The sequence below is a fragment of the Dasypus novemcinctus genome, chromosome 2 (genome assembly GCF_030445035.2).
Source record: "Dasypus novemcinctus isolate mDasNov1 chromosome 2, mDasNov1.1.hap2, whole genome shotgun sequence".
NCBI lineage: Eukaryota > Metazoa > Chordata > Mammalia > Cingulata > Dasypodidae > Dasypus > Dasypus novemcinctus.
The window spans coordinates 53017552-53042251 of record NC_080674.1 but is presented as its reverse complement, the minus strand read 5'-3'; the positions used below and the strand labels follow the sequence as shown (position 1 = coordinate 53042251).

Here is a 24700-nt window from a genome sequence, read left to right as displayed (position 1 = left end):
ACTCTGAATCTGGCATGCATGAATGAGCTTCTGGGAGTGTCCAAAAACCTCCTAAGTGTGCAAAATTCTGTGTATGTGGATTCGTTTACATTTTTTTCTGAAAGAAAGATCCATAACTTTTATGATTGTAACCACTGGTATTCCTCAGAAAGTTAGTACCCTTCATTCTAGAAAGTGATCTATCCTTGGTTCTTTGATCTGAGGAGCAAATCCTCGGAGTTTTCTTTTTTGTCCCCTATTTCCCAATGTCATACATCTCTTAGTCCCTTTTATACCCACTCATATTCTGAGTAGAGTTAGAACCAGGGGCTAGTAAGATGGATGTTTCTGAGAGAGAAGAATGGACTTCCCAAGCTAATAAGACAGTGGTGTATTATGATCTGACTTCACATTTTTCCTAACTTCTTAGTTACTGTTTTCCATTTCTGCTCTTAGCAGAAAGATACTGCGACAACTCAGAATTCAACAACGACAGTGATGGCGAGGATTTGTGTTTAACAAATGTTTCCAGTAATTAACTGGTTTAAAGGAAATTTCTGCATTGATAATACCTTTAGTTAATATAATGCCTGTCTTCTGGAGCACTCAAAGGCTTTCTTGTATATTATGATTTTTTCCATGCAAAATCCCTGTGAAATAGGGAAGGGAAGGCATTATTAACCTTCATTGTTTAGATGGCATTCAGCAGCACATAGAAACTAAACTGTGACTAAGACTCAAAGTCATTGGCCATTAGACCGCTATTTTCCCCATTTTGTGTATAAGGCTACTGTGTCCAGAAGTGTTATTCCAAATGACAGCATGGCTTCAAGTTATGATATACACACATTTTGAGGAGAATAATCTGCACTGAATCCCACTTGCGACATTTCCATCTGGAAGTTGTCTCCTCCTTGAATAGTACCTAGGAAATAATTTCAAATTTTATATTACTGTCAGCAATTTTAAGTTAAATTTTCAAGCATACACACAAATATACACACTGACATGATGTTCACCCAGAATTTTGGGTTAGCAGATTCTGGGAGGGAAGAGTCACCAAGGAAGTGTTATAATAGATTACATAAATAGATTACTTCCAAGGCAGTGTTTGAAGTTGGCATTAATCTTGATTAGGCATTAATGTGTTTCTTGCAATACTTATAAAGTTCCTGATATCAAAAAGGTCATGAGGTAAGATGCAAACAGGCTGTGATTATTTCTTATATTTATCAATACTGGGAAAATAACTGAATTTTTAGCTTTTAAATCTTGGTACTAATAATTGTATGATTGTTTCAGATGCAGGTGGAGGAAATGATCAATTGAGATTAAGAATGAAATTTACCAGTAGGGAAGTTTGTTCTAGTTACAAGCACAGAAATATGTGCTTGTTTCTGTCATTTACACTCTAAGATTTGATTAGGAAAGTCACATAAGTAATCAAAGGTCTGAAATCTTCACTGTATTTTTCTATTTTTAAAATTATATATGCTGTTTTAAACAAATTCAAGAATTTCAGAAACGATTAAACAGTGTAAAAAGGTAAAACTTTTAGCTCTAATAATGGATGACTAAATTGTCCCTCAAAAAGATTATAACAATACAATTTATAATCTTATCAACAATGTTTGAGCTTCTCTGTTTCCCTCCTAACCACTCCAAGATTAAGCATGGTTCATTTTTGCCACCCTATAGGCAAAAGCATAATATTCGTTTAGTTTGTGTCCTTAAATAATTTCTGAACTTGGCAGTATTTTCTTAGGTTTATTGGTCATTTGTATTTTGTCTTTTATAAAATATTCCTTTATATTTTTTGTTCATTTTTCTTGATTTGTAGGAATTCCTTTTATAAAAAGTATACAAGTTAATATTAGTAGAGTAAGTACACTATAACAAAGTTAACAATTCTTTTTAAAAGTTTTCAAAAGAAAAATCCTTTAAGTGTTCTTTTACCTTCAATGCTAAAGATGTGTTCTCCTAATGTCCCAGCCTTTTCTAGTAGAGCCGCTTCATCAGACACATTGAAAAAGTATTTTTCTGTTGGAATACTGGCAATTCCTTTGATTTCTTTTATTAAATTTTTGGTATCAAGGGCATTTCTGTTTAAGTACCCAAGAACCTTGAAAATAAAAGAAGGAAAAAGATCATTATTTTTATACTCCATTTCCCCATTAACACTTTTTAGAATGTTTCTGAAAACAGGCCCTCTGCAGAAGTAAATCAGGTAACATGCCCACTTCCTTTTATTTTACAGGACTGAAAATTAGCAAGCAGCAGAGATAGAATAAAAACTCTCCTTTAAATGAAATGATGAACAGCCAATGAGAAATTACAGACATTGGGAAGTAATGCTATAAAGGAACATTTACCCATCAACCAAAATAATGAATGAAAAGAAAAGTCACTTACTGCTATGCCAAATCTCAGTATGTTGTCATTGTTGCATTCATCAATCACTGCTTTCAACATTGAACCATCGTGTGATTCACCGTCAGTTACAACCACCATTACTTTGGTAGCACTTGGTCGACCACCAGTAGTTGCTGAATAAGCAAAATTCCTGTGATAGATAAAATTCAAGACTCACTATTACAAGATGAAGATGATACACACATCTTGAGTTTGAAATATAAATATGAGACAAGCTTCTTTGAGCACAACCTGTTGGAACTTATAATTTCTCTCCACATCAATTATGGTGATACAGATGACTATTCTAATTGTATTCTGTAGAGAAACATATGAAAGTGAACACTTTGTTTGGCATTAAAATTATTTCCGTAGATTCCATGGTATGTGTGTGTGTATGTGCACTTGTGTGTGTTTACATTTACACCTGGAATCCTCAGAATTATCTCATAATAAAATTAAATTTGTTAATACTAAGCAACAGAGCAAAGACATTCCTACCACAAGTTTTACCCATTGGTTCTTTATTTACTTTGCTAATACTTAATTATTTTTACAAAGTTATAATTACACCTGGTTAAAAAAAAATCAGAGTTTGGAAAGGTATAAAACAAAAACTGACACCACTCCCTTTCCAAACGTAACAGTATTATCATTTCCTTTTATTTTGTTCTAGAAAATGTTTTATCTATATGTAATATAGGTACATGCATAGCCTACCCCTTACAAGGTTACACAAATGGGGTCACATTCTATGCAGTTGTTTTTCATTTTGATAAAGAGCTTTCCATATCAGCACATATAAAGCCCTCATTCCTTTTTTTTCCTCTTCTCCTCCCCCTCCCTCTCCTCCACCCTGCTGTTATTGCTGTCTGTGTCCATTTGTTGTGTGGTCTTCTGTATCTATTTCTCTTTTTGTCTTCTCCTCTAGGATTCACTGGGATTCGATCCTAGGGACCCCTGATGGGGAGAAAGGTTCCTTGTCAATTGTACCAACTCAATTCCTGGTCTCTGCTGTGCTTCACCTTGACTCCTCCCTTCATCCATCTTTTGTTGCGTCATCATCTTGCTGCGTGACTCACTTGTGCAGGCACAGGCTCACCACGCGGACACTCAGCTCACCACGTGGGCATTCGCATGGGCAGTGGCTCATCACACAGGCATTCATGTGGGCACTTGGTTCACTGAGGGGACACTCAGCTCACTGCACGGGCACCCAGCTCGCCACATTGGCACTGGCTTGCCGCCTAGGCATGCTTTCTCTTCTTCTTTTCATAAGGAGGCTCCAGGGATAGAACCCGGGTCCTCCCATATGGTAGGGAGAGGCCTTATCACTTGAGCCACATCTGCTTTCCCTCATTCTTTTTTTTTTTTAAAGACTTATTTTATTATCTCTCTCCCCTTCCTCTCCCCCCTCACCCAGTTGTCTGTTCTCTGTGTCTATGTGCTGCGTGTTCTTTGTCCGCTTCTGTTGTTGTCAGCGGCACAGGAATCTGTGTTTCTTTTTGTTGCATCATCTTGTTGTGTCAGCTCTTCGTGTGTGCGGCGCCATTCCTGGGCAGGCTGAACTTTCTTTCATACTGGGCGGTTCTCCTTATGGGTGCATTCCTTGCACGTGGGGCTCCCTTATGCAGGGACACCCTTATGTAGCACAGCACTCCTTGTGTGCATCAGCACTGCACGTGGGCCAGCTCCACATGGGTCAAGGAGGCCCGGGGTTTGATCCATGGATCTCCCATGTGGTAGACAGACGCCCTAACCACTGGGCTAAGTCCGCTTCCCTCCCTCATTCTTTTTTAATGGCTGCACTTGTATTTCATTATTTGGAGGCACCACAGTTTATTTAATAATTTTCCTATTTGTGGGCATTTAGGTCATTTTGAGTTTTACAAGTTAATGCAGCAATGAACATCCATGTATATATCTTGGTATACTTTTATCAATAGGATAAAATTTTAGCAGTGGAATTGCTGGGAAAAAGGGTATACCCATATCAAAGTTAGATAGATATTATCAAATTGACCTTAAAATTTTACACCAATTCATAATAGGAGGAAGTAGATGCAGCTCAGATGATTGGACTCCCACCTACCACATGGGAGGTTGCTGATTCAGATGCCAGTGCCTCCAAAGAAGATAATGAGCTGGCATGATGGGCAGGCATGGCAAGCTGGCACAACAAGAGACACAAGAAGAAAAAAATGTAATGAGAGACACAACACAGCAGGGAGCAGAGGTGGCTCAGCGATTAGGTACCTCCCTCCCACATCATAGGTCCTGGGTTCAGCTCCTGGTGCCTTCTGAAGAAAGAAAGAATAGACACAGCAAGTGCAAAACAACAAGGGGGTGGGGAGATTAAATAAATAAATCTTAAAAAAAAAATGATAATACCATCAGTGTATCTAGATGCAAGTTCTTCATTTCCTTTCCCTAATAATGAGGGTTCTTAAACTTCTTAATTTTTGGCGCTCAGATAAGTGAAAAATGATATAGACTTATTTTATTTTTTTAAAGATTTTTTAAAATTTTATTTTATTTATTTCTCTCCCCTTCCCCCCTCCCCAGTTGTCTGCTCTCTGTGTCCATTCACTATGTGTTCTTTTGTGATCACTTCTATCCTTATCAGCGGCACCAGGAATCTGTGTTTCTTTTTTTTGCATCATCTTGCTGTGTCAGCTCTCTGTGCATGCGGCACTACTCCTGGGCAGGCTGCACTTTCTTTCGCACTGGGCAGCTCTCTTTACAGGTGCACTCCTTGTATGTGGGGCTCCCCTATGCAGGGGACACCCCTGTGTGGCAGTGCACTCTTTGCATCAGCCAGTTCCACATGGGTCAAGGAGGCCCGGGTTTTGAACCATGGACCTCCCATGTGGTAGACTGATGACCTATACACTGGGCCAAGTCTGCTTCCCTAGACTTGTTTTTTTTTTTTTTTTTTTCATAGGTATTTTTTTTTATTGACTTTGTAATAATATTACATTAAAAATATATATGTGAGGTCCCATTCAACCCCACCCCCCCACCCCCCCTCGCCCCCCCAACAACACTCGTTCCCATCATCATGACACATCCATTGGATTTGGTAAGTACATCTTTGGGCACCTCTGTACCTCATAGACAATGGTCCACATCATGGCCCATACTCTCCTCCATTCCATCCAGTGGGCCCTGTGAGGATCCACGATGTCCGGTGATCACCCCCGAGGCGCCATCCAGGGCAGCTCCACGTCCCAAATACGCCCCCACCTCTCATCTCTTCCTGCCCTTCCCCATACCCATCGTCCACCATGTCCACTTTTCCCAATCCAATGCCACCTCTTCTATGTGGACATTGGATTGGTTGTGTCCATTGCACCTCTATGTCAAGAGGAGGCTCAGATTCCACATGGATGCTGGCTGCCATCCTCCCATTTTCAGTTGTAATCACTCTAGGCTCCATGGTGTGGTGATTGTCCTTCCTCAACTCCATCTTAGCTGAGTGTGGTACCTAGACTTGTTTTAATAAGCCTTTTTCATTATGAAGAAATGACAAACATTTTATATGTTTCTTAGTGACTTGTATTTCATTTTTTAACTCTTGCTTTTTCTATACATTTACCCATTTTCTTTGTGTTATTAATCATTTTTTTAACAATCAGTAAGTCTTGATGTTAATAAATAAAATTATCCCTTGTTTTATATCTATATATAGCAAATCTTTTCCTGAGTACATCAATCAATCATCTTTTAAATCTTTAGTGATATTATGTACAGAAATTTTATATTTTGATATAATATAATCAAATTTATCAATAAATTTTTGTTTCTTTTAAATTTGGCATGATATTTTAAAAAGACTTCTCACTTCCATGTTTTAAAATCATTCACGCTCTCTCCTAGTCATTTAATGGCTTTATTTTCTTATATTTAAATCTTTGATCCAGCTGGAATTTATTTTGATGCAAGGAGTGAGGCAGGGATTCAGCTTTATGTTGTTTCTAGATGATTAGCCAGTTGCCCAATAACTCTTATATTTGTTCTATTGGACTTTCTTGCTGCAGTCTTTCTGGGTAATGCCACCCACTTCTTTGGATTACTACCACCTATATAATAATATGCTAAAGTCTCTATCTGTTTTACAATCCATCTTCCAAGTAATACATTCAATGCTTGCTGAATATTTTTACCTAAATATGTAAGAGGCACTTCAAATTCAACATGTCTAAAACTGAGCACATTATTTTATTTCCTAAAACTTTTCCTGTATTCTGTGTTGCAGAATATAGAAATGTAGAAAAATATTTTGTCATTTAGGCAAATTTGAATTACAGCATTAACATCAAATAATTTTTGAGTGAAGTGTACTGTTTATGACAATTTAGATCTCATAGGTGATTATAAGGTTTTTGAAAGCAGAAACTGTTTCTCATTTATTTTTATTTTTTTCCTCATCAAATACCTGGCCTATATTTTCAGTCTCTGGTTATTTGTGTTTTGTGTTTTTGTTTGTTTGTTTTTTATTTGATTACTTGTAGTGCTTGGAAAAATAAATAGCAAACCATAGGCATGCAATGAAATAAAATAAATGGAAATAAGGCAATATTTATTAAGTATCAGATCAGAATTCTATTAGGTGCTATAAATAAACAGACGAAGAGAAGAAATTAAATTCTAGGAGGTGTAAGTAGTTGCATGAGCCTCCTAGCAATGGAAGGAAGAAATACTGTTAGTTTGGGAAACAGTGGTAAGAGGGACATGATGGCAGAAGACGAAAGTCAAAATTTTGAAAAGATATGAAAGCTATAAACATCCCACCTCAACGGACAGTGGCCATTAACCTTGAGAAGAAAGCTTGCCAGGCACCCAGGCTCTTTCCAGTGAAAAATGCCACATCCATATTCTCTGCTGAAAAAAGGCAGTTTCTACCTTTTGGGAGTCCATTTTACATTCAACTTACTAACCCCTCAGAGCAGTTTACTGGACCAGGAAGGGCACTTCATATATTGGCAGATAACCTAGCTACTGGCCAGCAGCCTGTGAGACGATCTGGCATAAAAGGACATTTTACAGGGTCAAAGGATTAGCCAAGCAAATCATATTCTCTCTCTTGGGGAATGCACTATTGAGACGTGTGAGGGGAGTCACCGGCTGATAGTAAAAGCAGCAACTAAAATATACACACAGATAAAAGAAGGGACAGATAGAAAAGGAATTACAGAATTAGAAATGACAGGATGTGGTGACTGGCCAGATGTGGGATCTAAGAAGGAAAAGAAAGAATAAAGAAAAACACCAAGGTTTTAGTTCAAATAACTGAGGAAATAGGCAGTAGCATGAATCAAAATAGCAGAGTCATGGGGAGAAGTAGGGAAAATAATTAAGGCCAGTTTGGGACATAGTGAATTGGAGAAGTGAACCAAAACTCCAAATGAAGATATTCAACATCAGCTGGTTTCATGTGCGAATTTTTGGAAAGAGTCTGGGGCTGACAATATAGCTATGACGTAATGCATACAACGGTGATGGCTGATGCCATAAGAGTGGATACAGTTTCTCAGCAAAAAGGGCTAGGACTGAGTTTTTAGAAATATTCTGTCTAGTGAAGGAAAAATAGGAGAAGCCAGTCACAAGACAAACATCATTGACAAAGATGAAAAATTCTAGAAGTTTGCAGTGTCATGACAACTGAGGCTGGGATATAGTATGTACCCATTGTTATAATATGCTCAGAAAGCTAACTCAGAAGCTTGAGACAGGACACTGGGTTGGGCTATGTTTATCTTTAACAAAATATTGCTAAGTGGCAGAGCTATGTGTTTCAAGGAAGTGGAAGGAGAGTGAAGAACCACTTTTTTTTTTTTAAAGGAGTTCTTGTAGTGGAAGGAATGGACAACAAGATGACAATGTAGGAAGCAGGTTTAAGGGAAGGAAGGTGAATTTTTAATTCACTTTTTTTTTTAACCATAGGGGAGTGTTTATCAGTTTTGTAAAGGTATTCTGTTAAAGTAGATTGACGATGAAGGTCAGTGAAGTTGAGAAAATAGAGAAATTAAGAGAGTGCTGTGCGGTCATAAAATTCATACTGCCCATAGATTGTAATAAGAATAATGAAGTCATTCAATTCAGAATCACATGTGATTAACATTTACAATTCTATAACCTTTGTCAATTTGCATGAAGTACACTAATAGCTCAAGTTGTCTATAGTTGATAGATACTAACTAGTACTCCAGATTGCTAATTTTCCCACTGTTTTAACAAGGCTCTTCCTATTTCCTTTCATTTACTTCACATAATCATGTACTTCATGATTCACGTACCTATATTTCATATAAAAATCATGTAATATCCAAATCCAAGAAATTTAAGATTTTAACTTCATTTTCAAACTTCTTTCTCAAAGTGTTCACGTTATGGAATAGTTAAGGTTTTCTTCCTTTTTATGATTTAAGTGTAGGTATCATGTATATCCCTTCTCCTTATATTTTCTTTCCATTTTTTTACCCAGAAGCACTTCTATCTAATCAAAATATTGTCCTATTAGCATCATAACTTACCTTGCAAATTGAATTGCCTTGAAAGTATTTGTGAGGTCGCCTCCATGTTGTAATGTCTGAGATGTCGCTGCAATCATTTCAGCTTTGGTTTTAAAAGTGTTCAGATTAAACACAACTCTCGGATCATTGGCATACTGAATTAACCCCACCTTAAATAAAGCAGAAGTTTATTCATGGGCTCTCATTAAGTTATAAATAATTCGTTTCACTATTATAATAAAATCGAAAGCACATTTAGGGGAGTGATGTAGCTCAAGTGGTTGAGTGCCTGCTTCCCATGTATGAAGTCTTGGGTTAGACCCCCGATATCTCCTAAAAATAAAACATAATTTGAGAGAGCTGAGAGATAGACTTCTCAAGAAGATGTTCAGGGGCAGTTTCTAATCCTTTACATCAAGAAGGGAAGCCTTCAGTTGCCAAGCAAAAAGAAAACTTCATTTAAATAGCAGATCTTTATAAGAGGGTCATACCCTTCGGTTAATGAAATCATAAGCATAAGAGATGGGTTTCCAGAGCAGGAAGTGGTCAGTGGTCAGAGGGTTTCTGAAATAAAGGTCAATGAGGAAAGGTGGGAGGGAACAGATCAGGATGTCTGAACTGTATTAGCTACTTTCTGCTAGAGAGGTACTGGGAAGGTGGCAAAAAATATGTTATTTCTGGACCTCTTTCTTTAGGATAGGATTTAAAACTTGAGAGGGAGAAAAGGATAAAAAATAACTCTTAAGTATTTCAAAGTCTAATATGAGAAGAATATGGTAGTAATCCCTATGATATAACCCAAGAAGTATGTATGAAAAAGGAAGGCTAAATAGGTGATTCAAAGAAATGTGGTATATTAGAACTATTAAAGAGGTCAAATTTTGCTTTTAAGAAAGTTTTAGAGAAGAAGATACTTAGGGTAAGAGAGAAAAAGAGAAAGAAGAAAAAGGCCATGAAATCCACAGAAGAGATTGTTAAATAAGTCATGTTTCGGAGGGGGTAGCTTAACACTTTTAGCCATAGAGAAAATAAGCAGGTGATGAGCAATTTTTAACAGTTGTGCTCTCCTAAAAGCAGTGCTATGCCTAGTTTTATGTAACAGAATTTTCTGGTAAAAGTCCAGGTGAAGGTTCAGCAGATATTAATCTCATGATGACGGAGGAGGTTGTCGTTATGTGGGGAGGAGTGGGGTGAGGGGGTAGGGGGTATATGGGGACCTCATATTTTTTTAATGTAACATTAAAAAAAAATAAAGACACAAAAAAATTAAAAAAGCAATGTCAAGGGGGAAATATGTAACAATAACTTATAATACTGTATAAGAAAGCAAAAAGGAAAATTTCAATATAGGTAATTTCAAAACATATAGGGAAAATGGTTTAGCAATTGTTACAAGATGTTGGCTGTTGGAACATCATATGCAACCCAAAAAAATAAACTGGAAATTCTGTGAACTTGTCCCTGTTGATTTTAGTTCAATGTACTCCTACAACTGAATTACTCATGAAATGGCAGGTACAATCAGAATGGAAAAAATAAGGAAGAGAATTTTAAAATAAATGTATTTATTCTTCCTAAAGAAGCATTAAGCTTCTGTTCCTGAGTTGTGGCTAGCTACCCCAAGAAGTTAGAAAAGCATATAAAGATTTCTTAAAACATAGGGAGTTATACAAAATCATTGAAAAGGTGTGTCCTATATGAAAAAAGGAAGGTTAGAATAAGCGATGACAAAAGACTATAAAATGTAAATGGTAGAATTACATTGTCTATGAACTTATTTATAAAAAAGACCAAAATTAAAAAGAATAATTGTTTTACCAGCAAAGTTAACAAAGGAGATCGTTATTAGTCCAAGTGAACATAAAGAAAATATTACACATGGAATTTTGATGTTTTGATAAATGCATGGGTTAGAGGAGAAAAATAAACAACTGAGAAGTAACTAAGACAATGTATCCTATACCCTTGATTCCTGTGTGAGAATAGAAATCTAAGCCCAAAAGAGCAGACTGAGCAAAGACATATGCAGAATGACTTAACATAGTTACAAGTTCTAATTAACATTCAAGGCTATGCATTTCAATGTAGAATTTGACAAAATTCCACATTTAAATGTATTTAAAAGTGGAATTTGGCAAAAGTAAAAATAAAGACTTCATATCTAACATTTTCTTAGAAGGAAAGACAAAGGTTAGCATATGTGTGGTAGTTTGAGGTTTTTATGACTCCAAAAAAGATCACATCCTTAGATCTAATTCAATCTTGTGGGTGTAAATCTACTGCAGGTGGGACCAACCTTTTGCTAAGATTACTTCAGTTGGGCATGACCCAGGGTGAGTCTTAATCCTCTTACTGGAGTAATTTATAAATGGAATGGATAGGGAGAGAGTGAGCCACAAAGACAGAGAGAAATCCACAGACATTGAGAGAGGAAGCCATGGAAACTGGGAAGCTGAAAGCCACAAGACGTAGAGAAGGGAGATGCTGCCGTGTGCCTTCCCATTTGAGGGACTGCCAGCAGCCAGGCTTCTGGCAAACAGCGCTGCCTGATGCCTTTGTCTGCCAGTTTTCTCAGCTCAAAGAGTGTAAGCTTGTAAGATAACAAAGCCCCACTGTAAAAGTCAACCCATTCCTGGGAGATTGTTTTCGGTAGCTTTTAGCAAACTAAAACAGTACGTATTATCAATGTCCATACCTGTGTCTTTGTGGGGCCTATATCCAGGCCTTGCACAAATTTTTTCAAAAAATTCTTCACTGCATCCCAGGGATAAATACTGTTTGACTCATCACACACTACCACAACATCTATGAGGGAAGAGCAGGCTACCGAGGAAAAGAGAAAAGAAACATATTCATAGTCAAACTTCACATAAACATAAAAATGAGACAAAACAAAATGGTGTTGAGGGGTTGGGTGGCACTTATTGATGATTTTTCCCCTCCTTTAAATTGGTAAGGAATTCTATGCATATAATTCTATGCATAGACCTTCTGTGCATTCATAACTTACTCTGAACTGCAGGTGAAAAGCTAGCCAGCAGCTGAAAATCAGGACTGATGTCAGAACACACACCGGTTGTATAATACTGATTTCCACACTGCTGTGCCCACAGGGGACCACATGTCTTGAAAGAAAAGAGAACAAAAATGAAACACACTAAAAAGGTTAGTTCTTTACTTCTCCATTTGTGAAATTCGAAAATCTTTTGTATATGTATTTTTATAAGGTATCAGGAAATGTCAACTCTTGAGAATATAAGTAAAAAATGCCTTTAATGAGAGCATGTTGGAGCAAGCAGCAGGGAGGGAGAAGGTGGCAGATGGGCTCTACTCAGTGGCAGGAGGAGGACTGGGACTGTTAGAGGCAGGTGCCAGCATAAGTACAGAGCCACAAGGTCACCACCAAACTAGAGATAAGAGGTGCATTCCTCCTTGAGAATGCCCATTAGGAAAACAAGTGCAGAGTCCATTTTTTGCCTCTCAGTTACTGCAGCCTCAGGTGCCCCACCTGTAAAATGAGGGTAATTACACCTCCTACCTTTTAAGGTTGTTGTGAAGATTAAGGGGGCCCATAGATATAAAACTCTTAGAACAGTGAAGGGTAAAAAGTAAGTGATATGACTGTTAGCCAGCATCATTATCAGTCTTATTTGAGCACCTGTTTCCTATAGTCCCTTATGTTCATACTTTACAACAGGTATCATAATCCAAGTGCCTCCAAGGACCAAGAAGGGAACCTAAAAGAGGGTCTGACACGGTTCTTTAGTTCACCTAGAAGACACTGTGGTGACCTAAGAAGCATGCCATATTCATGGCGGCCAGCCACTATGGCTCCTGCCCACCCTCCAGTGTGAACAGGCTTCTGTTTTGCCATATCCTCTAATTTTTCAAGGACAACTAGTGAGGGCAAATAATGTGTGAAGATTCACAGTTTTAAAAAGACAGTATATGGGCTAAACAAACACAAATGAAGCTGATGATCTGCCAGCTTTTTAACTTTACAATAAAGTATTTCTTTCCTTTGAAGACTCAGAATTCGCTTCCTTCTATTCTCTAAAACCTTGAATCATCAAAGCTCCACTTCTTAATATCTGCAAAAGCTCAACCCCAATTCTCTCCTTTAAGCATCACTTGAATGCCAACAACTCCTGATTAAACCATTATTAAACCCATGCAAAACATGGGAAACATTAGATTAATCATTTTAAACCACTAGAAAAAGGATGAAAATGGGAAAGAGAAGTCTTGCCAAGATTCCAAAAAAAAATCTACAGTAATTACATAAAGCTTTGGATCAATTATACCAAAGAGAAAGGTATAGACTTGTAAGGAGCAATTGTAGGAATAGAAGGGAATTTATTTGACCTAGTTTGACTGTTGGTAGCTCAAAGAGGAAGCAGCTGTACTCATATTTCATGCTCAATTTCCAAGGCATAGTTTTACCCTAGTTCATTTTGCCAATTAGGGAAAAATCATTATGGATGCCTTCAAATAGTTTTCCAAATTGCAGATACTAATTATTGATTTCTATGTTCTCATCTCTAGGTTGCTTATTTTAAGTTTGTTTTAATCATCTTGAAAAATAGTAACTCATGAAGTTTTCAAGAAAAGATTTTTTTGGTTTTAAAAGCAATGGAAACAGCATTAAGAAGTTGAAATTAGGATATGCCAATTGTTAATGCCAGAACTACATTCCTACTTAAAGCCCAGAACTTAAGAAGTTTCCAAAAAAATGTTATGATTGTTAGTCTTTTCCACATAATTCTTAAGAGTATCTTAAGATTTTGACCCTTTAGGTATAGAAGGACAACTTTGGGTTGAATTTTTCTTCTTTCTTTTCTCTGTTCTCTTTTTGTTAGCTGCATTGGCTATTAAATTAACTTTCAGATTCTCTTGTAATTTTATTTTACTTTATCACTTGTTAAAGATTAAAAATCTCAATATATTCCTCTTTCTGAATTTATTCAACCCTAAAAACAAACAAGCAAACAAAAAATATAAAAGACTATTAAGAAAGACTTTGGAATATCATTAGCTATGATGATTCATTGCTGTAGAGATCTAACACATATTATAATCAGTATGTATTACATCTAATTTATTTAATGGTACCCAAATCTGTACTGATGCAAATATCTTTTAGAAAAAATAGATTGGCATTGTTCAAAACAGCTTACAATTTTATAATAATCCAGTTGTACACATAGGTTTTTATGTTTAAGTTAAAGTTAAGCTTTCAAACACTGTTTTAATAGGATTATACAATTAGGGTACCCATATATGAGCTGGTGGAAATTTCATATAAGATTAAGTTTTTATTTGCCTTTCAAATTTTTTTTTTGTTTGGCATGCAACATTTTTCATTTTTTATGGAGTCAAATCTTTTCAACAATTTCTTATATTATTTTTTCTATCCATTCTACACTCAGAAAACATTTTCTCTTTCAGAAAATTTCCACTTTCTTCTAGTGTTTTATATTAACTCTTTAATTCACTCTGAATATATTTGGACATGCAAATTCTTAACCAATTCACTATCCCTGGACGACTTATTAAAATAGGCATTCTATTTCACTGATTTGTTAAGTCTTTTCACAGACTTTTAGGAACTGGTGCGACATCAAATAAGGGGAGAGACCAAGCCATGGCTTAAGTAATACCAGATTGGTCAGTGGTTAACAATTACTATCTTCATTGCTCCTCTCAGACGGAGAAATGAGACCTGGGTTTCTGCTGTTATCAACAAATACCGATCACATTTCTCAAGCACAAAGAATCACTGCTCCTTTCTTTATTCTGTGGCACCATCAAGTCTGGTTTTGCTGACTGTCCTAAAATGTAGACACATCAGCATTGTTATTTTATGTCAGATATCCAAATAACATAATTTATGGAAAAGCAAGCTCCAGCATTTAAAGCTCAGGATTTGAAGGGATGGATGGTGAGAATACCCTGACTACACACTTCCTTGAGAGGAAGGAGGCTATGAAATGTAAACACTCACCAGAAATCCTCCCGTTCCCATGTTCCTGGTGAGGGTCAAGCCGAGGCTCATGTTGGTTTTCATCTCAGTAACATTTGGAATGCTCGTCGAAGCTTTCAAAGGGAAAAGGTTTTTAGGAGTGAGTACTTCTTCATCTGTTAACTGAAAGTTGTTTAAAAAACAACAACGAAAAAACACCAGATATACCGATATACCCATGGTTATACGTAGCATTTAATTTAGTGTAATAAATCCAAGTGCTAGAATTTTACAGTAAAGTGTAACTAAAATAAATATAATGAAATTTAAATCTCTCCAACTTCCTCTCTCCCATTGAACACGGGTATCATCTACTGTATCCATTCATGAGCTATTGAATATGGTAATTCTCCTCAATACTATCTCTCTCTAACTATGCTCTCTAATCTCTGCCAAGCCATTATTGCCACTTCCATTTATCTTTAGTTAGATTCCTTCTCTCACCTCTCAGGGTGACTACTTTAAAACTTTAGCCTTCCTCTCAAGACTCTAACCTCAATCCATCTCTTTCAGTCTATCACTCTCTACCGCAGAGAAGATGAGTCATATTCACTCGAAAGTAATCTCAACTTTTCTCTTAACTATCTAAAGGTCATTCTCAGTACTCCTACTTTTTCTCTTCTTCCTTTATGTCTTAGAGAAGGGCACATTCTTTCTTTTCTAAAAATCCTTTTCCTATGTACCTATAATATTAATTCAATTTGGTTAATTCTGTTATCCTTAACTAATAGTCACTTCCTTCCCATCATCTCCTTTCACTGCCCCTAAAAATGGCATCATCTTTTTTCACTACAAAAATCTTCTGCTAACCCTGTTAGCCTATTGAACCGCTATCTCAGCTCACCTTTAATACTCAACTTCTGGAACTGGAGTTCTACTTTCACTTCTGGTAATTGTTTACTATGCACTTACTCATAAATTTTTTTGTCATGCTGGATTTATATTCCAGTGCAGTGAGTTAATAGAGAAGGTGTCCACTGGGGTGGTGAAAGAAAAGCATAGAATTTTATGTATGTTTTTATTCTTTTTCATTTTATATAAATGTATTATTAGAAAGATATGTTAGTACAATGTATCTAGACCTTCATCATAAATACATGCATTAAGGTTAATTGTTCAAAAGTTTTATTTTTTAAAAATTATATATACACACATACATTAATTAGAGGTGAGAGTTCAAAAGTTTGGAGGCCATTGATCTAGATCCCCTACAAGCTCCTTAAATAAATGAATGATCTTTTCTCAGTCCTCTTAATCTTCAATTTCCATAGCATTTGACACAAATGACATTTCTTCCATCTCACTAAAACCATGTTTATTGAGCAGCTACTAATGGATGAGGTATACAGAGGTGTATAAGAAATACAGCTGCTCTAAACTCTTAATTACTGTTTTTGAAACACTTATCACCCTTGATGTCCATGAAACTGTTATTTTCCTAATTCATGCCTGAATTTTTCAGAACTCTATAACTCCTTAATGCTTCTTTTTTTTTTCTTGGATGATGATAATGTGATGATGATCAAACTGAGTAACAATTTACCCACATCAGGAATTATTACTTGTGTAGCTTTTCAGTTCTTGCATCTTTAGTAACCTTTTGCATTCGAAACACAGATAATTAAAATAGAAAATTATTCAAATCATGATTTTTTATTAGAATGCAATCTTTAGATATGATCTAAACTCAGAGTATTTCTTAGGACCTCCAAAGTCAGCCCTACAACTGATGTTTCTATACTTAGTGGTTTGAGTTCAAAAGAGCAGGGAGAGAGGTAAGGATAGCCTCAGATTTCTACAAGTCATCAGCAAAATAATCTTGCTCAGAGTTGATGGAAACCATTCCACAGTCTGTGGGTAGATGGTGTAAGAGGAAACAGACTTCCTATGTTCATTTTAAATCAGTTCTTCAAATTATATTCGAAATTTGGAATACATTTAGGACCCATATGAATAAAGAGATGAAGGCAAAAAAGCTTTCTTTCCATAAGACAGAATTATGACTGGTTTTGCTGTTGTTGTTTTCCAGCTGGTTATACAGAAAATGCGATTTTGTTATTTATTTTGAAAACCACATTGCTAATTACAACTTACTTTGCAAATTCAGTTTTTCACAGGAAGCTGTGGATAGATCAACTGGACATTTGTACACGTCTCCCATTCGGTTCTCAGGAAAGCCACTCCAAGGTGAACCAACCAGTAACCTAGACACAGAACTTTTCGTTAGACATAAAATGTTAACTATCATTTTCTTAAAGATCAAACTGACCATGAAACAGTACAAAACACATTTAATTTCAATTTTTAATAAGTGAATAGCTCAGTTGCTTAGTAATAATTTGACCCTTTTCCTTTTCCTCTTAGGTGATCAAGACCCTTAAGAGTGTTAACACAACTGTTTTGCCACAATATCCTGGGGCGGGGGGTGTCTCTGTGAAACAGTGCTGTCCGGCAGAAATAAAATGCGAGCCACAAATGCAAGCGAGCCACAAATGTAATTTAGAATTTTCTAGAAGCCACATTAATAATTTTAAAAGAAACAGGTAAAACTAATTTTAATAACAAATTTTAGTTAACTCTGTATTTCCAAACTGTAATGTAATCGATGGAAAAATTTTTATTGTGCTATTTTAAATTCCTTTTTTCATGCCAAGAGCAACAACTAACATTTGTTGAGTACTTTCTATGCCCTGAGCTCTTTCATATGATAGATAAAGGTAGAATAATTTCAGTAGCTTTATGTTTACAGTCTTAAAAGGGGATCCTTAGCAAAAATATAGAGTAACTGTGCTATGGGGCTCTCCCTGGATGTAACAATGAGTATATAGCTTGAATATAAGATGGAGAGGACAGAGAAATTGTTGTTCACATCCTTCCCTTGGTTAGTCTTACTTCTTACACAGCTTCCCCAACCGAAAGCTCTATGTTTCCCTGTAGAATCACTCACGTGAATCTTCTGGTTACAGGAGGAAGGACAGAAAGAGCCCACCTAATATAAACTGATCTTTATCAACTGAAGCTGGTTAATTACTCGGCATGCAGTTACTAGCAAGCATATTTGCTTCATTTTTTTTCTTGTAAAAGCTGGATAGAATTTGATTGTCTAATAAGGAAACAATTTTTTTTTCATGATGTCTATATAAATATTCATTAACTAAACTTTTTTTTTAATTTACTTTTTTATTTTTAAAAAGTTTTAGGTTACATGTTACATAAAAAATATAAGGGATTCCCATATGCCCCACTCCTCCCCCACCCCACATTTTCCCACATCAACAACATTCCTCAATAGTGTGGTACATTTGTTACAAACTATTTTTGAAGAGAGTCAGATTACATAAATGTTACATTAAAAATGTAGGGAATTTCCATATGCTCCACTCCCTCCCCTCCCATACTTTCCCACAATAATAACATCCTTCATTAGTGTGGTGTATTTGTTATAACTGATGAACACATATTGGAGCATTGCCACTAAGTGTGGACTATAGTTTAAATTCTCTCCCACACAATTTTGTAAGTTATGACAAGATATGTAATGGCCTGTATCTGTCATTGCAATGTCATTCATAACAATTCCAATATCTACAAAATGCCCCCATATTACACCTATTTTAGCCCTCTCCCTCCCCTCAGAACCTCCAGTAGCCACTGCTTTCACATCAACGGTAAAAGTTGTACCATTGCTAGACTAACAGTAAGTCCATGGTAGAATAACAGGAACTCTACTAGCGCATCATTCCCCAATCCTGAGAATTCTGGGATGGTGATGCCCACTCTGCCTCTAATTGAGAGGGGTCTTCGACTCCTCTGTTCCTTGGGATGGTCATTGTCCATCATCATTTCCTTGTTAGTTGTCCTGGGTGAGTCCAATGACCTGGAGAGTAGGTGTTGCAACTCTGTTCAAATTGAGGGCCCAAATGGCACAGGGACAGCCTAAAGATTTAAGTCTCTTGGACATATACCTATCAACTCTAGTACTAACTATAGGTTCAAATAGAAGGGGCAGAAGAGTCATGTGTAGGGAAACCACGACTGAGTCCAACTCTGTCAGACTGGAGAGCATAAATTCCAAAGTAGGGCCCACTGACCTATTTCTGAGCTGTCACGCCTGACTATTGTGTCTGGATGTCTCCAGAGTCTTCAGGAGTCCTGCTATTTGAGGTAATATTTACTGTGGCAGTCAATGAGATCCTGCTGAGATGTGCATAAGCATAACCTCTGGAATGACCTCCTGACTCACTTTGAAGTCTCTTAGCCATATAAACTCATTTGTCTTTACTATTTCCCCTTTTTGGTCAAGGTCTTTTCCTAGTTGCAACAACATTTATTGAGCATGTGCGTCATGCTACATGCCTCAGTGGACAAAAAGTCCAAGGCCCACTTCTCTCTGGTAAATCTAGCAAACCTGTTTGAAATACATAACAAGTACAATAGTAATAATACGAATGAGTTGAAAAATATGAATATGTTCCCTTTTGGAATAAATATTAAAATGATCAAAGGATGCAGAGATGGGCATTAGATGAGAAGGTGGTGGTCAGCATTCTTAGCAGAGGGAACAACATGGACAATCATGGAAGGGGGAAAATACAGATTATCTTGAAGGACCAGTTAAAGTTCACTGATAACCTTCTCCCCTTATCCCTTTTATAAAATTATTCTCAAACGAATATCTTCTAGAACATTTTAACTTTAATTCAATTACATTTGATTAAGGCTAGTGTTGAGAGGAAATATTTTTTCCTTCTGAAGAGCAGATAATTTAGCAACTATTTTCCTATTAAAAATTTACCCAGAGTCAAGATACAATAATACCTGGAATACAGGTTAAGCTTTTTAAAGAAAAAAAAAAGTCTAATTGTTGGATGTGATTAAATCTCAATATTCACTTTAATGGAGGGAGGGAATCAGTGGCAGGATTTGGAATGCTCATTTGAACCTATCTTGTGCTGGTTAGGCTATTGTGTCAACTCGGCCAGGTAATTGTGCCCAGTTGTTTGGTCAAGCAAGCACTGGGCTACTGTAACACAAGGGCATTTATGGACTTAAGTCACCATTGACTTTACTGCAGTGGTAAATCATAGATAACCGGTTATAATTATATCAATCAGGGAGATTGCCTCAGCAAGAGTGACACTTAACCCAATCAGTTCAATGCCTTAAAAGGGGAAGTGATTCCAACACTGAGAGAGAATTTCCCAGCTCGTCTTTGGACAGCGAACATCTCCCAGAACTCGTCAAGAACCTTCACTGCACTTCCACTGCGGCCCTTGCTTGCAGCATGCCTGTGGAATCTGGACTTGTGCATCCCCACAGTCAGGTGAGAGACTCTTATAGAATCACATACTATTGATAGCTATCTCCTGTTGATTCTGTTTCCCTGGAGAACCCTGACTAATACATATCTATGTTGTTAGATTCCACAACTCAGTGGAAATTATGACATTTATAAAGACTCTGTACCATGAGAACTCTCCTCCAGATGCTCAATTTTCTCAGCCTGTACAATGCTTGGTCTTCATTCCCCAGTAGGACTACTGATTTTTGCATTTGGGACACATGTTAAAGTACTAAAAGAACTGAGAGATAATCTGGCTCTTGTTTACTGCTCCAAGCCTCTTTCCCTGCACTTTCCTGAAACTCCCTATTTATTTCAGTCATACTGAAGTCAGTTCCTCCACCAAGTCAGGGTCTCTTTGGGTCTGAACCTTCACACATGCCGTTCCCTGCCTGGCAAAGTTCTACACATTAGTAAGTCCTTCCCTTAGAAACCACTTACTCCAGAAAGCCTCTCTGGCTCTTCCAAAGTCTGTCTGGCTCTTTAAATTTTGGGTGAGGTGCCTTTCCTAAGTACTTGCAAAGCATGTGACTGCCATCCCAGCTTTTATCACAGAACCCTAATTGTCGCTCAACTAAATCTCTCACTAGGAAAGAAAGGCCCCTTGAAGGCCAGGAGTTCTGTACCTATAGCACTGAACCAGTACTTTTGAACAAATGAATGTAAAAGCAAATGAACAAATGGATGAATGTATAATTCCACATTATTATTTAAACAAATACCCTTCATTGAGGGAAAATTGATTAGAAAACTCCTTACTTCTGTTCCTATTAAGGTGTATGTTTTTCATCCAAGATTAAGATTTTTAAAAAAAGAGGTGAAAAGAATATCAACCAAGTTGAGTGTTAAGTATCACCCTGTTAAAACTCTTAAGTCAACTGATCCAAATATTTGCCATGCAGTGAAGTTCTTTTTTAAAAGAAAAGCTGACTTGTGGGGTCTGAATAGGGAGAGAATAGGACCTTATTGCAAGAAACTGTCATAGGAAGTGTGACTCTGCCCTTTGGCATGCTGGGAATTCCCATTAGTTAAAACAAATCTTACAACAGTCTGGTCCTGTAAGTCTTTCCACACATTATCTGATTTAATGCACAAAATGATCCTGACATAAATTTTAAATTTTATCATTTTATCTCCAGTTTACAGATGGATCCACTGAGACATAGAGGTGAGAAACTTACTTAAAATCACACGGCCAGTGAGAGCAAAATGGGCCAGATTCCAAAACCCAAGTTCTTAACCCTCATATTATTCTTCTTCCTCTTGGTTGCAAAAGGCCTGGAAGAGGACTCAGGCTGGGAAAACTACTCCAGAACCAACAAGGAGTAGAAACTGCGAGTCCAGCCACACTGATTATATTTGGGGTATGAGGCCGTGCAGCGTGTGAAGAGGCCGCAGACTGGACACCAGCCATGGCCGACCTTCTGCATAAGCACGCCCCCATCCTGAGAGTCAGGATTGTACTGTTTACAGCAGCAGCTAGAACACGGCACGTTCAGGTAACACCAGAGGCAGTAAGTTGGGTAACTTCTATTGTGCACATTTCCTATCCATCCTCGGCATAGCCCAAGAGAGATGCATTGAGGAACAGGAGGTGTTTCTGATCTAGAATGAAGCCGTTTTTCCCCCTCAGAATGTCTAGCAGCAAAGCTGCTGCTCCTTGTTTTCTCCAGGAGAAGGTGTAAAAGGCCATCTGTTATTTCCAATCATTAGAGTTCACCCGGCAGTCTCCTCCTCACCTCCTCCCACCTCATTTAACAGGTCAAAATTGATAACCTCACTGTTCAGAGGGGTTACACCACCACTGCTAACATGGCAAGAATTGGGAAACTCCTCTAAATTAATCAGACAGGAGAAAGAGGAAGGAAAACATCTGCAGGTTTGTGTCATTTAAACAAAAGGATATGAAAGTACATGAAATTCTCTGAAAGAAAATACACACCTCTTTAACAGTATTATGTCATATTAAACTCTTAGAAGACAATAGAAAACATTGGGAAATTAGTCCATTGTGCCAACTACTGAAGAACAGCAAGGATGTCTTCATCAGATGTGACTCATTCTTTAACCACATTGGTATAAGTCATACCATGACTACAGAGAACATTCCAAAGACCATTTTCCACCTCCTTTATTGGCAACATTTCACATAGACTCTCCTCCTCGTTTCCACCCAAACCTTTCATTGAAATCCTGGTTCCTCACAAGTCACCCTTATTAAGGAAAGGCTATGACATCACCATAGTTATGACATCACTCTGAGATAAATGTGACATTCTAATTAAGCAGAGAGAAAAATGATAGGCTGGTATATCTACCTATAAAATATTTTTGTAATCAGCTGTAGCAGGAAGAGACATGTTAGAAGAGAATGTTACAAAGGCAGGGAATAGGATAAGTTAGTGGGTTAACCCTGTTATTGTGTGTCAAAGCCTCTTTGAAGTAACGGGTTTAATTTAATTTCAACCAGACAAAAGAGCTGCATGAACAGTCATGTGTGCTGATTCTCAAATAAAACAAAATCATCCCAAGATAGAAACTTTTCCTACAGTGAAACCTGGAATTCTTCCAAGACTACTTTAAATAACACCTACTGTTCAATTATCTTGTGGGAAAATAGTGATTATGTGGACTTCTAAAACATAGCCAATTTGACCACCTCCAGTGGAAATGAAAATGCTTTGTTTAGTTAGTAAACAGTACTTACAGTGGTGTAGGTAGCTTCCAGCCCACAATCTAAGGATGTTATAAATACCTTCCTTTGGCCTGTGTGTCTCTAAAATCTCCAAGCATTCCATCAACAATAGTAGTGCTTTTTCTAGCACCTACGAACAGGTGTAGAATAGGGCAAAACCATTGAATTCAATTTAACAGATGTTTATTGCATTCCTATGGAGTTGACATGCACAACTGCAGCGGGCACCATTCCATGGAAATCTATATGAATGCTGTGCCTTGGCTCTGTGCAATATACAACCTGGAGGCTGTATAGCCAGACCTATTCTGTGGCACACAAGATTCCAGGCACTGGGGATACGCTGAGTGAATAAACCAGTCAACATTTTCTGGCTTTCTGGAGCTTACATTCTGGTTACAGATGATAGACAAAAAACTAATAAGTAAGTAAAATGTATGCTATGTCAACAGTGACCAGTGCTATGGGGAAAAAGAACAGGATGACGGTGGAAACGTGGAGTGGAGGCCACTGTATTTATTATTAGAATAGTCAGAGAAAGCCTCACTGAGGAAAGGACATTTAAGCAAAGACTTGAAGGTGGAGGAGGAGTGAACCATGAAGCTCTGGTGGAAGAGTAGTCCAGGCACAGGAAAAGGAAGTGCAAAAGCTCTGAGAGGGAGCAGAGTGAGTGTGGGGGAAAGTGGTAGATGAGGTCAGACAGATAACCGGCCAGATCATGCAGTGAGATGTACACATTTTTAGGACTTGGCTTTCTCACAGTGAGAAATGGAAAAACCATTGGAAGGTTTTGAGCAGAGCAGTGTTCTGATCTGACTTACATTTTAGAAGGATCTTGAAGTCTGCTATAGTCAGAACAAGTGTATCAGGGCAAAAGTAAAGCAGGTGAAGCAGTTGGAGCATTGAGAGGCTGACTTAAGAGATGATGGAGGGCTTCTGTGGGGCTGGGAGAAGCCAAGGTGGTCAGAAGTGGTCTTATTCTGGATCTATTTTGAATGTACAAAATAAAGATTCAAAGGATGACCCCACGCTGTTTAGCTGAGAAATTCAAAGGAACAAGTTACTATCTTTAGACAGGAGGAGGATTTTGAGATGGGGAGCTCAGTATGCAGTATTTTAAGTTTGAGAAATATCCAAGTGGATATTTTACTTGGGATTAGAACTCTGTAGCATATAATACCCATGTTAATACTGAGAAATTTCAAATAACAAACGTTATTCCTTATATCATTTATAGTTGACGACATAAGGTTCTTTTGAGTTCTCTATGGCTACCTACTTCCTGCTTGTAAATGTAAAAGAAGTTTATGATAGAAAGAACTCACCTGTGAAGACTTGGTATTTCTGGGAAGCAGAAAGACAAGTAGAGTTCATTTTTAGCTCTTGCTTAGGAAATATTGCTATTATAAGTTTAATAGTTCTACTCTTAGCATATGTTGAAAAGCAATTTTAACATCTAAACTTCATTATGCTGCCTCAAACTTCCTTGGTTGCTGGTGTACTTCCTCAGACAGTGGGATGTCTAAACTCTCAAGTTCTATCAGTTTCAGGATGTGGCATCCATCAACTTCATTAATGCTAAAACATCTTAAGCCCTTGGTTCTGTTTCATAAATACCCTGGAAATTAGCTTTTACACTGAAAACAAATGAATCAATAAAACCTGATTCTGTTATTTTGACTCATCCAACATGCAGTTTTCCTGAAGGTAAAGTTAAAAGCTGAAATATTCTTTTT

The 24700-nt window shown here is 37.2% G+C and overlaps 1 protein-coding gene across 1 annotated transcript in view; it reads right to left on the bottom strand.

The window, feature by feature from the left end:
* The window catches only part of ITGA2 (integrin subunit alpha 2), a 100253-nt gene that overhangs the window by 42330 nt on the left and 33223 nt on the right, over positions 1-24700 (bottom strand). Inside the window, exons 3-10 of the mRNA XM_058308872.2 lie at positions 17023-17132; positions 14911-15002; positions 11917-12031; positions 11602-11729; positions 8928-9076; positions 2392-2542; positions 1936-2101; positions 828-904 (exon numbers count right to left, since the gene is read on the bottom strand). Coding sequence (XP_058164855.1) covers positions 828-904; positions 1936-2101; positions 2392-2542; positions 8928-9076; positions 11602-11729; positions 11917-12031; positions 14911-15002; positions 17023-17132 — 988 coding nt within the window. The remainder of the gene's footprint in view (positions 1-827; positions 905-1935; positions 2102-2391; positions 2543-8927; positions 9077-11601; positions 11730-11916; positions 12032-14910; positions 15003-17022; positions 17133-24700) is intronic.